The sequence below is a fragment of the Magallana gigas genome, chromosome 7 (genome assembly GCF_963853765.1).
Source record: "Magallana gigas chromosome 7, xbMagGiga1.1, whole genome shotgun sequence".
NCBI lineage: Eukaryota > Metazoa > Mollusca > Bivalvia > Ostreida > Ostreidae > Magallana > Magallana gigas.
The window spans coordinates 8,584,146-8,599,189 of NC_088859.1; the positions used below are offsets into that span (position 1 = coordinate 8,584,146).

Below are 15,044 nucleotides of genomic sequence, written 5' to 3' on the forward strand. Positions count from 1 at the left end.
AATATCGTCCTTTATTTTATGCTTTAATAGATCGCTTTATAAACATAACAAACAAAATAAAATATTTAAGTCTAACAATAACAGTTGACATAACATTGTATACAGGGTTATTTTTGCCACTCGTTTTTTTTCTTTCATTCTTGCAAAATGTTTCGGTCCGTCTTGAATTCGCCTAGACACAGTTGTGTTAAAAAAGAAACATACTGAGACATTTGAATTTGGCGAAAATTAAACGGAGCGAATATTTTTCTGTATAAAAAAAATAAGCTTAAACTGAATTTCGAAATGAAATATGCACCACTCTAATAAAAGCAGCTTATTAGTCGGGTGGCGTCAAAAATGGTGTCTTCTTTTCACTGCCATCTTTTTCTTCTTCAGAAAGTGCGTCTGAAATCAGTAAAATTATAATGAAGAATAAGCATACGGAGAGTGGAACAATTGAATAAACGGAAAAGCCACATATGTACGATTACCACAATAGGACATTAGAACAACTGCATAAAATATCAATAGCAATTTAGTTGGTATTCTAGTTACCGTTTAAGGAGGCATAGCTTTTGACAACGATTTCATTGACGTCATTTAGACTTCCGGACCCCTGTTTTTCGTTATATCCGGAATCGTTAGAGGTACTTATCTGACTTATCTTCCTTGTTTTGGGACTTTCATCTGATAAAAAAGTTAAAACTTTTTAAAATAAAAATTTAAAAAACGCAACTTTAACAAGTGACATAAATGAAAAAAATGTAGACACATTGCTCTTCTAAAAGGTAAAATGGATACGTAATATATCTTATAGGTAAACTGTAATATAGGAGTGATACAGTACTATGCACAATGTAATTCGAATGGAAAGATTTTAGTCCATGATCAACAGTATTTAACATGGTGTGTTTCATTTCATTGCAGGGTACACGCACATATCTATAATTAAATTATCATTCAATACACGGTTGAGAGATTATTAAGGGTACCTGGCAATTCGACCGGAGTAAAAAGTTTGTCGTCATTTCCCATAATGATGACGTCAGCATGTTCCTTTCCGCCACATTGTTCCGTGTTGTCTGGGACACACTCCGTATCTTTATGTTCAGGGAGCGGATCCTTATCATCAGGGAGTGGAATGTATTCCTTCTCTGGTGGGCTACCACTGTTATCCCTCAGTGTATCTTTTCCTAGCAGCCACCATGTCACCATGTCACCTTTTCCCTGTCGATAACATGATACATCAATTTTACAAGAAGTATCCAAATAATGTAGATAAAAAACAATAATAAAAATTTGATTGCAAGAAGGGTAATTCTGCTGATGAAGTACTGATATTTATACCAAAAGGTTTTTAACTAAATTTATTTAAAATATTAACTTGAGAAAACGACATTATTTTGATTTTTCAAGACACCTTAACAGGTATTGTTCCTCTCCTCTCAAATTTATATCCACCAATATTCTTCAATTCCAGATAGGTAAAATTACTTATGTGTATTTTGTATGCTGAAACAAAAAAAAAAAAGAAAAAGAAAGTAAAATCATATCCTTTATTTAACGGGTGCGTGTAAGCATAACACGCACACATTTAATAAACCCCATTTAATAAATCTTTCAAAATGTTGCAGTTTTTTTTTATTTGTAAAACAAAGAGCAGGTAGGCGTTCACATCCTTTACTTTTTTGCATGCATTTGTTTGAAATGCTCTTAAACTTCTTTCTCTCAAAGTGTCACAATGAAAAAAAAGTTTGCCTACGAAAGGTTTAATTAACATCACCATTTAATTAAATAGATTAACAATTCAAATGAAAATAATGAGACAAATATTTTTTTTTAAAGAGTTCTTATAATATTTACGTTCTGTAAATCAATATTAAAGTTTTAATGCTCTATAAAATGATAAAAATGAGAGGTTCAAAATGTAACTGTGTCAACATCAAATCGATGACATAATGCAAAGATTTATCGGGAATATTCTGCAACACGTGCAAACACAGGTACACGTTGATCCAATGACTGCACAACGAAGTTTAAATGAACTATTCTATTTGTCTCTTTTATTATTCATTTGACTTTACGCAATGATTGACATACCTTCTCCGTTGGACTCCATTCTAGATGCAGTATTCACAGTGTCACCAAACAGACAATAGCGCGGCATCTTCAGACCCACAACACCGGCACAGGCGGAACCTGGAAGTGACGTCTCGTTTTCACACAATATAACAAATGATATCATTCTTGATGTCATGTTGTAAATTTTTAATTTACTGGATGGGTGCAAATACAAATTTACAACATAACATTGATAGGTAATCCATGCAGGAAAATGTATATTTTTATCGAAGATCATAATACACATGAATACAAAATGCTCACTAACAAAATGAGTTAATATATATTAAACAAACATGTTTGTCCTTTCTTATATAACGACAGACCTGAATGTAACCCAACTCTGATTTTCAGTGGTTGTTCAGGGAGATGAGGTATTTCGAACACGGTGCATTCGTCCACTAAATCTAGCGCCATATTAGCGACTTCACGTGCGTGAAAGGGTGTTCGACCTGGTATTCCAGAAACAACCATATCTGTTTACATGAAATGAAAAGAGAAGTTTTTTTTTAATTTTCTCCTCAACAAGTGTGTACGATGTTACCTCATAAGCATTGAAATGCAAGTTATTTTCCAAATGAGGTTTAATCGTGATTCAATAATTTTGAAATATCTTAAATTCTCTGTGAACTAACATGCGTCTCCAATTGTTTCCACTTTGTATACATCGTACTTGTCGATGACTGCGTCAAACGTTGTGTACAACTTGTTTAGTAGCGCCACTACTTGGATGGGAGTACTTCCGCCGGATATGGAGGTAAATCCTACGATGTCACTGAAGTAGATTGTACACGCATCAAAGGTCTCTGCCTCTATTCTTCGTCCAATTTTCAAATCTTCTGCCACCTTTTTAGGAAGCATACCTAGAAAAGTCGGCAGATTTTACCAAATTTTTGAATTTTACAACAAAAAGTGAGCAATAGTAAAGGAGCTAGTGCACTTTTTGTTCCGTCGATTAAAAGATCAACATTTACAAATAGGAAAACACGATGTTAAAACCCAATCGTCATTATAAATCTTCATTTCCCCTTTGCACCGAGTTCTGCAATTTATAAAAATCATCGTGGTCTTGGGATCATGTAAATTGCTTTCATTGAATATAAACGGGATTATCACCACTCATTTTATTATTTACTCTTGTACCATCATCCAACTGTCAACATATCAGAAACGTATCATAGGATATGTACTGTATAACAAGCGGTCCGTCTTCTGTTTTTCCACCACCAGTTCCTGTGTTCTTTCTGCTACAATGGATTCCAAGTGTTTGGAATATTTCTCCATCTGTAAAGTAATAATGAACACTGTATTTTGAGAATATAGATTACGTTATTTTCAATGACGATAGACTAAAAAAGACTTTTTTAGTGACCCAAACACTACCATATTCATCATGAGGTCGACAGGACTCATTTTGTGGGGGTTAATTCTATGCAGTGTCTTCTTGATGTGATCAAATGAAGGTCTGTTGAGGGCCACACCATCCCAACACTCAGTGATCAACTGCAATATAGATGTATGTACAGAATTAATAACCGTTTAGTGTCAAGCTATTAATACATACAGAACAGCAGTAAAGCAGATAAATAAAGAGACCAAATTTTTTATTTGATAATGAATGTTAAGCTCCTTTGTATCATAAAATGTCCCACCTGAGTGTAGTCTGCTGGACACGGACATGCGCTCTCTGCATCTTCGGCCATTTCCGGTGAGAGGTCGGGAAGTGGGGGTTTCCAATATTTAGGAATGTCAAATGGATCTTCATCCTTTAAAAAATCATAAATTTAAACTGTATATCTTATTTCCTTATTAAAAAATTTCTACTCATAAAATCTTATTTAAAATCAAACAATTACTTACCGCATAAGGGTCATTCCTCGTGGCTATTTCAACAAGAATGATTGAATATGAATACACATCTATAGCGAAGTTCCCTTCGCTGGCCCCATCTTTAGCTTCCGGTGCGTTGTACACTTCGGCCCGCTTACACTTGTAATATTTGTCCTCTTTCTCGTCGTCTGACAGCATCATGTCGTCCTCACGTCTAATCTCTGTCAGACCGAAGTCTGTTAAAGGACCAAAGCATAATTTGCATGATTAAATAAATAATTATTGAATAATTAACATGGAAAAAGCTGATATAGTGCATTTTGCACAATATGCCATAACCTGGTTAAATCAAAGTCCATACACATGGTACAACAACCATGGTACAGTAAAATATTGAAAACAACGCTCAGGTAAAATTGTTATTTTCGGTAGATCCGTATGTTTCTCTTTTTAAAAAGAGGTAAAAGATACTTGAATTCTTTTTCTTTCGTTTATTGGGTGTAATTGAATTTTCCCGCCTTTATACCACGTGCATGTGGACATCATCCGGACTGAGAGTAAATCTAAGAGGGACAACCCACCTGCTATCTTAACTGTCCACCTGTCGTCCACTACACAATTACTGCTTTTCAAATGGCCATGGTAGATTTTAAAAGAATGTATGTAAGCCATCCCTCTTGCGATGTCCGTTGCAAACGAAAACCTGTGTGTATCAAGTGTAGATAGTATGTACATTTGTAACATGCTGCAACGAAAACCAAAATACACAAGAACACAATTAAGTACATAATTATTGGTTAATAATGATAGGTATAAACCATCAGCAGAAAGACCTTTCATATGTTAAAACTATAAACATTAAACTTTAATGTTATATATCATCAAAATTGATATTAATAACTTTTATACAAAAAAATTAACGGCATCAGTGGTGGGCGAGATAGTTACAAGAAGTTCCCACAGTACCTAAAAGCCCAGTTGAGAGGAATATCATCGTTTAACAGGACATCGCTGATGCTTCCCTTGGGACAGTATTCCATCAAAACACAGAAGTTTGCTGCGTCCGTGCAGCAGCCCACAAACTTACACAGGTTTTGATGATCTAGTTCTCTGTAAAGCATTAAAAAACAATGTCAGATATTTTGGAAGGAATGATGTAATATACCTTATCTGAAAGTTATAAAAATGTAGCATACCTGACAGCTTTGACTTCAATTCTAATATTTTTGGTCAGACTAAACTCCTTTTTCTTGACATATCGAACTGCAACGGTTTTCCCATCACTGAAATATAAGAAAACAACAATCACCTTTAGTTAGTTACTGTGTATAATAAAAGCTAAAAAATAATTAGTGTCGTAGCAAAGAATATTTTAAATACACTCAACAAGACAGAACCACTTGTATGGAAAAGGAGCTATTCATGATGGTTGTTCTCTTGATGTTTCTTACACTAACAGACACTCACACAATGGCCGTTTTGGCAAACACCTGTTTCCTCTGGGCCGACATGGCCATGTTGTTGGTGTTTCCGGCCGTCAGGTCCGTGCTGGCTCCCATGTTGACACTGATCATACTGCCGAACGCCCCGCGCAGACCCTCATCTACACAGACGAATTACATACATGAATTTCATTTACTGGCCCAAGACCAGTTCTCGCATACATTTATGGACATACATGTATAACCCTCTACTGCACGATATCATCATTAATACTTTCAAGGACATATAACCCCCTCATGCATGATATTATCATACCTTCATGGACATTTTCATACGGAATGATCCAGCTTTCATCCCAGAGTAATTTTCGTTTCTGGTACTGGAAATACTGAAATGATTCCAGAAAAGGTTCCGTAGAATACAGTAAGTGATAATTTTAGTCGAAGTGAAAGAAAACCACTCTGAGAGTGTTGCAATAAATTAACATATTCTAAACCAATAAATCAATTTCTTTAACATAATCTCACAATGACAACGATGACTCCGGCGATGGCGATGAGACAGATGAAGATGACGATGAGGGCAATCTCGTGTGCCTGTAGCGGACATTTCCCACAATCCTTTGGACACGTGGAACAATCTTCTCTTTGGTCCTTGTCACAGCTTCCATCACCGCAAACTGGAACAAAGATCGTGTGTAATACAGTACCTAGCTTCAGTGACTGGGTTTTGCAAACAAAGTAGTAAGCATTTCTTGCAGTGTGTCTTTGCATTTGTATATCTTCATTTTTGCTTTCATTGATCTAACTAGACTTAGCAGGACAAGAGACTCATTGGCCTCTATGGTTACTTTAATATATTTGTAATACAACCTTGAGAGGGAATCTGAATAATAGCAATACCAGCATGTGCATAATTTGATTGGTTAAAAGGCAGTGTCAGATACTTTAGATTGTTCACGATAAATCTATGATAATGTTTGGGATCATGTTGGAGATTTGAAATGCATTAAGTGGAAATGAATTTTCTGTCCTTTTTATGGGTTTTGGTTTTTCTTTACTAAGGAGGTGTTTTCTGAAAGAGGCTTTCTTTTTAGTAAATTACATTTTCCCGTGGAACTGCATATGATTTTTAACTTTAATGGATTACATCTGCATTTATAAATTATAACTTCCAACCTACACTCCCTCACACGGCGATGAAGTAACGCGGGAAGGATTAACTTGCCACATGGGGAGCGCGTTGACGGTACTGTAAAAGATTGCATATTACGTTCACCTATGCTACTGTGATTTGTTTAATCGATTAGTTCGATAATATTTATTGGTAAACAACTTCAAGTAACTGTTTGAACACACTCTGAGCAATAAATAGGAGATTAAACACTATATAAATTCCTATTAATTCTGAATTGAATGGACGGACAACTCGGGTCTAAATTAGTCAACATTTGGTAGGTACACAACTAGGACCCTAGGCAATCAATAAAAACAAACAACAACCAAGTCCACGGAGTACATCTGGAATAGAGGAACTTTATTCTTGGTTCGTGAACTTCAAATTAAACAATTATTTACAAAATGGATTTCAAACACGGATAATGGGGACATACAAAACTTTGTATGAGAAAATAATAACTCATATTTTAGCCCCGCCGTGTGAGAAATGAGATTTAAATGGGAAAAGGCGGCGAAACTCTCACTGAGCATATGGTTCAGTTAATTGTAGGCCACCGGGGTTGAATTGTTCGGGGGTACAATGATCCCAAATATTTTTGGCATTTGTCATGAAACTGACGTAATGAGACATTACGGTAACCTGTAAAACTTGTAATTGTTTCGAACTGTAATCTTTAAAAAATCGTTTCTTTGTCCTCTACCGATTCACGGGAATAATATCAATATAAAATTAATGAAACAGCAACCCCGTATAATTACTCAGGGTTTAAGATTTCAAAACGTTTTTACAAAGTCCAAAATCGAATTAAGAGTTCTTTTAAAACACAAAATAACAATGTTATAAACAAAAATCGATATTGATAGCCATGTTTATTTGATGAAGATATGCTACGACAAAGGTAGCTTATCATTGAAACAGAACAAATTCGAACTTATTTTTTCATGTTCTTTTTTTTTTTTGGTCTTAAAAACTTCCTGAAGCAATGCAGTTGCAAAAGTTAGTTTCTACGTGTTTTTTTTCATATTACTATTTTGTATGTTCTATGGTTGTTTTATCTTGTGTATAATCTTTATTTCACTGGCTAACACGCGATGAAAAAATAATCTTTAAAATACATGAAATTGATTCCAGTGAGAATATTTTTAAAAAAAAATTGACCATTGACCTTATATAATGTTAATGTCAACAGAATAAAGACAATAAAAATAGTTTTAGACAATCATTGGTTTTGAGCTCCTATTAGTCATTTTTTTTTTTTGGTAATACACGATCAAAATGGGCAGAGTTTTGAAAATTGATAGAGGAAATTCTGACTACGTTAAATTCACAAATATGAGCTTAAATTAGTAAAGCTAGTATTTTATCATATTTCAAACAACAAATTGTTTCATTATTTCTAATAAATTCAGAAAAAGAAAACCTTGCAAATGGTGGACAATTTCAACAAATTTTTCAATAAACATTCAGAAGTCACTAGCATAAAAAGTTGGTCACTGACCTAATTATTTGAAAGTGAAAAATAGGGCTACAATGTACAGTAAATAGTTTTTCGTTTTTTTCGTTCCTATTGATGATTCTTTTGCCTCTGAGTAAACTCAATCCTTAAAAAAGCTGATGCTCGGGGTTTTTTTATTAATAAAAATATCTTGAGTCTGGTATTTTTTTCATCAGTCTCCCGTTTGCGAGAGAGCGAGTATTCACTAGTTTAAAGTTGGTCTAAAGAAAAGAATGTTTTCAAGTGTAGATATTTTTTTTTTATTTTGATCTTTCTAGAACTTATGTTCTGAGGGGAAAATATCATAGGTCCTGATGAATTCTCAGTCTAATAGATATTATCAAAAGTCATTTTAGCGCATAACCATATAGATAAAGAACGAAGCATTTTATGAGCAAACAAATAATTCATCTTTTATTTATACGGAACTTTGCGTAAAAAGGTGTACGAATAATTAATGTGTCAAAAGAAAGTGGTGTTACGAGGCAACTAAAACATGTCTCGGTTACAGATAAATCAGGTAAATAACACCTGTTTAGGGAAAATACAATGCATATATAAATACGCGATGCTTTTCGATGGAAAATACGTCAGCAGACATTACATACACTGTAGACAACTAGACATATACACTGTAGACAACTAGACAAATACACTGTAGACAACTAGACAAGTACACTGTAGACAACTAGACAAATACACTGTAGACAACTAGACAAATACACTGTATACAACTAGACAAGTACACTGTAGACAACTAGACGCTTACACTGGATACAACTAGACACATACACTGTAGATAACTAGTACTAGATGCATACACTGTAGACAAATAGACGCATACACTTTTGACAACTAGACGAATACACTGTAGACAACTAGATGCATACACTGTAGACAACTAGAAGCTTACACTGGATACAACTAGACACATACACTGTAGACAACTAGTACTAGATGCATAAACTGTAGACAACTAGACGCATACACTTTTGACAACTAGACGAATACACTGTAGACAACTAGATGCATACACTGTAGACAACTAGACGCATCACTGTAGACAACTAGACGCATTCACTGTAGACAACTAGACGCATACACTGTAGACAGCTAGACGTAAACACTGTTGACAAATAAACGCTTAAACTCTAGACGACTAGTACATATGCCATTACATGTAAAATAAATTACGAAGTATATTCATTATTTTTTCGTTATCTGATCAAATCATATCGAAATTTTCAACTAAACGCCAGATGTCAAGTTGTCAAAGTTTATGCAAAAAGTGTTTTTAACGGTGAAGGGTGTTTTATTTGAAATGAAAACAAAGCAGCGATGAGTGTAATAAGTATCTAGCAAAAACATCTATATATCTGAATTGCACGTAATTGCAAGGCCTTTGACGTTGAGACTAGTCTTCCGTTTTGATTTTTTCCCTTAGTTGAACTCTGAGAATAATACTTGACAAAATGGACTCGTTAGGGCACAATAAGGCTAATGGCGATTGTCATTAAGGATGTTATCCCGGAAGAAATTAGGCAGATTGTGAAAAAACGTAATAATGCGAAAGTTTACGCCACAATGAGTTATTAACTTTACCTTAACCTCAGTGTTTCCCCGTGAAATCCGATTTCTCTCATGAAATGCTACTTGGGTTTATTTTTATTATACAAATGTAGACATGTATTTAGCCAACAACTAATTTTTACGCTACACTAATGCTAGTTGGAATGAACCCAAATTTGTTTGATATAATGAATGATTGTACGAAATTAAGATCAGTTAATAATGCTAAATTCTGCTGAATCTCATGCGATGTAGCCAAAAATCCGAACAATAAAGCTAGAATGAATTTAAAAAATGTCCAGTGTAACAGAAAGATAGATAATCCAATTACAATCAAAATAAAATTGCTGCGAATTTTCTAATTAAGAACTCTTCTTACATGATAACCAACTTGAAATCAGGAAATAAACAGAGCTTCGGCCATTGATATTTCACAAGTTATTGGAGATATAAAATCGATATAAGTGTTTTTTCTTGGTATGTTTGTGTGGTGGCCCGTTAACATTAACTTATGGCACTCGAGTTAATTTGTGTTTATTGTTTGCGTTTCATGCATCGTGGGGCCGGGAATACTTAAGATTATTGTAAAATATAAAACAACTAAAAATCTATTCCTATAATAAAAGCTGCATGATCCGATTTTTTTACTATTACAGTATCGAATATTTATCCATACAAACCAATTATCTTAGAAAATCATAGACTTTTGCCTATTTACAGCAACAGAATCGGTCTCGATCCTTTCAAAGTTACAAATATTCAAGGTAAATAAAAGAATTTCTTTATGGGCAAACAAAAAACCCTGCACTATGGGAATGTTTAGAAAAGGGAACTGTTTGATTTTGTTCACCCCGAATGATTGGGTTTATTCAACCTGCATCTATTGTAAACAAAGCAAACTTCAGAAATATTAGTGAACACAATGTACACAGGTTTATTTTTCGATTTGCCAAACATTATGATTGTATGGACGATTTGCTTGTATCATTGCTTACATCAGGCACATCGCATCGTTTTTGTATGGGGCGGGCTAAAACATACTAGTCCATAAATTAATCAATCAGTAGTTTGATTGATCAATCTCAATATCACAGCAATTATGAATATTTTTTTTCAATTCGGATTGCTCTAATCACGTATAAGTCAGATTTTTTCATCACTAGTAATTCGGAAATATCTTGAAATAAAACATTGGACCAAGTACAAAGGAATTATCGATTCAATTGGCATAATGTACTAGTATTTGTTAAAATAATCTGGGTGGGAATAGATACAAAAAACACCATATGAAAAGTTACACTAACGAACTTCTGATCTAAGATTTTAAATAAGTATATCGACGAACTTCCATATTTTAGTGTATACATGTATTTACATGTATATTATCCAATGTGGTATTCAAACGATCATATGTAGAAGATTGGATCATTACACACTTCATTTTTTTTTTTTTTCAAAGACATGTGATCTTGATGATAAAGGTTCTTCTTTTACATATACCAAAAAATAATCTGCAAGACTTTTTTGAATTTCTCTTATAAATCCCCCCTCCGTACAATTTTTATTACAAGCTTTTCTTGGAATCTCTCTTACTCACCTGATTTTGGAACGACATTAATTTCTGTCTCCAAAGCATAGTGCATATCCGCCACTTTGAAATGGGCGATAAGGGACGTTAATCCACTCTCGTAAAATCCCGGAACATAACTCGTCCAATTTCCGGTCTGCACCGGACCCACGAGGACTTCCGAGTGCGTGAAGACCTGTCCATCGTGAGGAATCCAGGGTCCACAGAAGCTCGTCTTGGCCTTTGGACACGAGTGGACGTTCACGTGATGAACGCAGCAGTTGTCGGCCGTGGCAGTAGCAGCCGAGGGGCACGAGGTTGTCTCACACCACGTCTGCGCAGTCGGTCCATCACTGGAAACAAGCAAAATCTTTCTAAGCACATTTTTACTTCATCCTTAATTTTTTTTACATTAATCAAATCATTTGCTTTTCAGTGTTTTTGACTGCATGAAAAAGCATAATGTTTTTATAATTTTGGAGAGCAACGATGTGGAATTTTCAACACATATCCGTCTCATTTCGTCTTAAAGCTTCTTGGAAGCATAATTATGACTTCTTTCGGTGATCTATCATCGAAAAATTTACTCACGTGAATCCTTTAGTTTGGAAGAAGTTTTGAGTAACGGCCCACGTGTAGAAATCTGCGTCCAAAAGCAGCTCGTATGTGACGTTGAATGCGGTCTCTGTTTTTAGCGTGGAGGGCGGTGGCACCACCCATCTCAAAGTAGTTCCTAACAATGGATAGAAGAGATTTCATTGATATGAGTTAGCAATACTCAGCTACAAACCCGTAAAGAAGGAACTTTTTGTATCTTTTCATGATTTGAATATTTTCTATTTGCAAAAGACTGACCTTGATTTCAAAGTGGCGGGACACGGCCAACTTTTGGCAATAGAGACCTTATAATATTATTTTATGTTTGATAAATTCATATATCCGTTTACGTGCAAAAATTGGTGAAGATAAAATAGCTAGTAGATAAGTACAAACGATGTGAATATTTGTATATTACAATAACAATTCTATATTTCATAACATGCTGCACGTTGAAGACCATGACGTCACATCTGGCCTCACCTGACGTCACGTTTGGCCTCATCTGAGGCTTGTTCAACAGAGTGAGTGCTGACGAGCGCTCGCTTAAGTTCCTTATACCTGCAACACAAATTTTGGTAAGCGCTTGCGAGCACTCGCTCTACTGAACACGCCTCTGACGTCACATCTGGTCTCACCTGAACAACTTCCTAATGGACTAGGATTGTTGGCGGATGCGTCCTTCGCCCAGCAGTGATACAGCGAGTTGTCAAACCCGTGGTATCCCTTCACAGTTTTTACGGAAACCTGAACAAAAAAAGCACGTTATTACTTAGATCTATTAAAAGATAATTATAAGTATGGTGGTATAGTTGTGTTACACAAGAGTTAGTTATTTTTAAGTATCTAATCGACTACCGAATTGAAAAAAAATCATATTGTCGTTAAAAATATACTTTATTTGCAAAAACCTATTATATAATTTTATTCTTCAAAGATGATTTCAGATATTCATGAGTGCTAAAAAGATGGAAAATTCGGCATATTATCAAATAGTTGTCATGGCAATCCATTGCTGGACAACTGGGAGTAAGAATAGCCCTACAGAGGGTTAGACAGTGCATTAATATTTCAATAATGGCGATGGAAAGGGCCATGTCCATTTATTCCATTTGTGAATTGGTTTAATTTAATCCACTTAGCAGAGCTTCCATCAGGAAAATCTGGAAATAATGCTAAGTTTTTGGGGATTATATGTTTTAGCAAAGACGCCAAAGAGTGGAATCTTTGTTTATAAAACATGATATATAGCATTTTTTAAAATCAAAAACTGAACAAATAAATAAACCAAAATAACTTCCGAAAGTTTCTACATACATAATACATTTATTTATAATCCTACTCTATATTCGTTTTAATGATCAAGTTAAATTAATTTCGGTCTTTTTTTCCTGAAAAATGTTTCAGTGAGTTAAAAATAGGATGAATAAGAATGTTATGGTGTAAATCTTGAATTTACCGGGTGTCAGTAAATACATTTACAACATGATGTAAATTTTGTACTTACTGCCACCAGGTAAATTCAAAATTCACAACATGACAAGAGGATTATACGATCATATATCTTGAAAATAAACGCATTGAAAAAAAGTATAAAACGTAACAACAAAATTAACAAACAATATAATACTATCTTTAACAGGTTCATAAGATGAAAAATTAAAACAAAATGTTTCGTTAATAGAAAAAAAAAGATATTAACAAAAGATATGATGAAGATTGCCGTTCTAAATACATAAATGTTATATACATTTTATGAAGAAATTTTAAAGATAATCTTGAAATTTAAATGAAGATAAACAGGATAAAAACGTTTATCTAAAACTGAGCTCAACTACAGATAATATTAATCATAAAAAATAAAGAAATATATGGATATAATGAAATGAGAAATACACCGCATATCAGCAAATAAAGTTCGTCAACACTAATGAAAAGATACAACTGCCGTCAAAACTTGACATTCTTCAAATATAATTATATTTAATTAAGTTTTTTACGAATAAGTTACAAAAGTTGTCAAAACTGACCAACACTAGTGTAATAAATCCAACTAAATCCATTATTTTCATTTTTTGGAACATTTTTTATCATCCCATGATGAAAATAACGGTTCACGTTATAAGTATACAGCCAGCATGTATGACAATCACCCCGGCTTCCGTGTGCTGATATTAAGCCTCAGTGTTTATATACAATGACCGTGATTTGGTATTGATCATATTTTCTTCTCTCATTATGGAAATTCAAACAACATCTCGATGCAATGTTTGACCGCTAATTCTACGTGATTAACCAACACATATTTAGACAGGCGTTTTAAAATTGACCAATTTTTAAATGGACCACGGACAATTAAATTCTCTCCGCTTTCGTTCAATTTGAATCTTGTTTGCTTGGTCACCGTTATTTCTTTTGCCGAATAAACAAAATCTCGCCATTGAAAATTAAGTGTATTGACTAATACTGTAAACTCTCTACCACTCAGAGAAAGCCATTGTCGCGGTACATGTGTACAGAAACAAGGAGCGAACAGTCGGCCATTCCACGTGAGAACACAGCTGTTTATCGGTTGTTGATATTTTGTGGCGATCTCTGAGGTTGCGACGTAAACGCCTGCTTGACTTTTGTTAATCGGTGAAATCTTAGAAACATCTTCATAGACCTTCGGGCGTCTATTTCTTCAAAAACGTAAACGCCTTGTAATTTTACGTCCGGTATAAATTGGTATTCAAGTCAAATTATAGGAATGAAGTCCTATTGATAAAAAGACTAACCAATCCCGTGAAGTGAAGTGAATCGTTCTTAGTTTTTCAAAAGCCATTTTTGTAAGAATGTAATATACAATCAATTAATATATAACTTAGGTTCAGTCGTAAATTATGAAAATTTGAAAATGCCCGTTTAGATTTAAAAAGAAAAATAATTGAAAAAATTGAGTTTACATTTATTACTGTACACAAAAAACAGTCACATTTATTTTATTGAATATTCCTTGTTTGCTGTAATTTCAAACATTTCTATGCCCCCCCCCCTCTTTTAAAAAAAAAACGAAAAATGATATTATATTAAACAATAAAATGATTTATTTTGTTATTCATGCGGTCTGAAGGTAGCTAGCATTGCCCCCCCCCCCAAAAAAAAAAGAAAAAAAAAGAAAAAGAAATACACAACCCTCTATAGCGGGTCATGTATTTTCCCTGCAATGTTAGCTCTGTCCCAAGATATCCTGGATTTATTTTTTGCTTAACTCAGGCACGT

General features: G+C 34.2%; 1 protein-coding gene across 1 annotated transcript; it reads right to left on the minus strand.

The window, feature by feature from the left end:
- Window positions 1–13: 13 nt before the first annotated feature.
- Window positions 14–14,083, minus strand: LOC105346387 (atrial natriuretic peptide receptor 1). Its single transcript, XM_011454928.4, has 21 exons — window positions 13,814–14,083; window positions 12,422–12,530; window positions 11,778–11,919; window positions 11,217–11,539; window positions 5,904–6,055; window positions 5,692–5,764; window positions 5,401–5,536; window positions 5,130–5,216; window positions 4,900–5,043; window positions 4,515–4,636; window positions 3,964–4,169; window positions 3,756–3,869; window positions 3,487–3,606; window positions 3,294–3,387; window positions 2,739–2,966; window positions 2,430–2,579; window positions 2,083–2,181; window positions 1,403–1,494; window positions 975–1,209; window positions 538–669; window positions 14–387 (listed from the first exon to the last, which is right to left on the minus strand). The coding sequence occupies exons 1-21, from the start codon at window positions 13,865–13,867 to the stop codon at window positions 320–322; spliced, it is 2,880 nt and encodes a 959-aa protein (XP_011453230.3). The 5' UTR covers window positions 13,868–14,083; the 3' UTR covers window positions 14–319.
- Window positions 14,084–15,044: the final 961 nt, after the last annotated feature.

Coding starts and splice junctions, on each gene's coding strand:
- LOC105346387 (XM_011454928.4), bottom strand. CDS start 13,867: ATGTTCCAAAAAATGAAAATAATGGATTTAGTTGGATTTATTACACTA. Junction 5,217..5,400: donor TTTGCCAAAACGGCCATTGT/GTGAGTGTCTGT, acceptor CTTATATTTCAG/TGATGGGAAAACCGTTGCAG. Junction 2,580..2,738: donor GGAAACAATTGGAGACGCAT/GTTAGTTCACAG, acceptor TCATGTAAACAG/ATATGGTTGTTTCTGGAATA.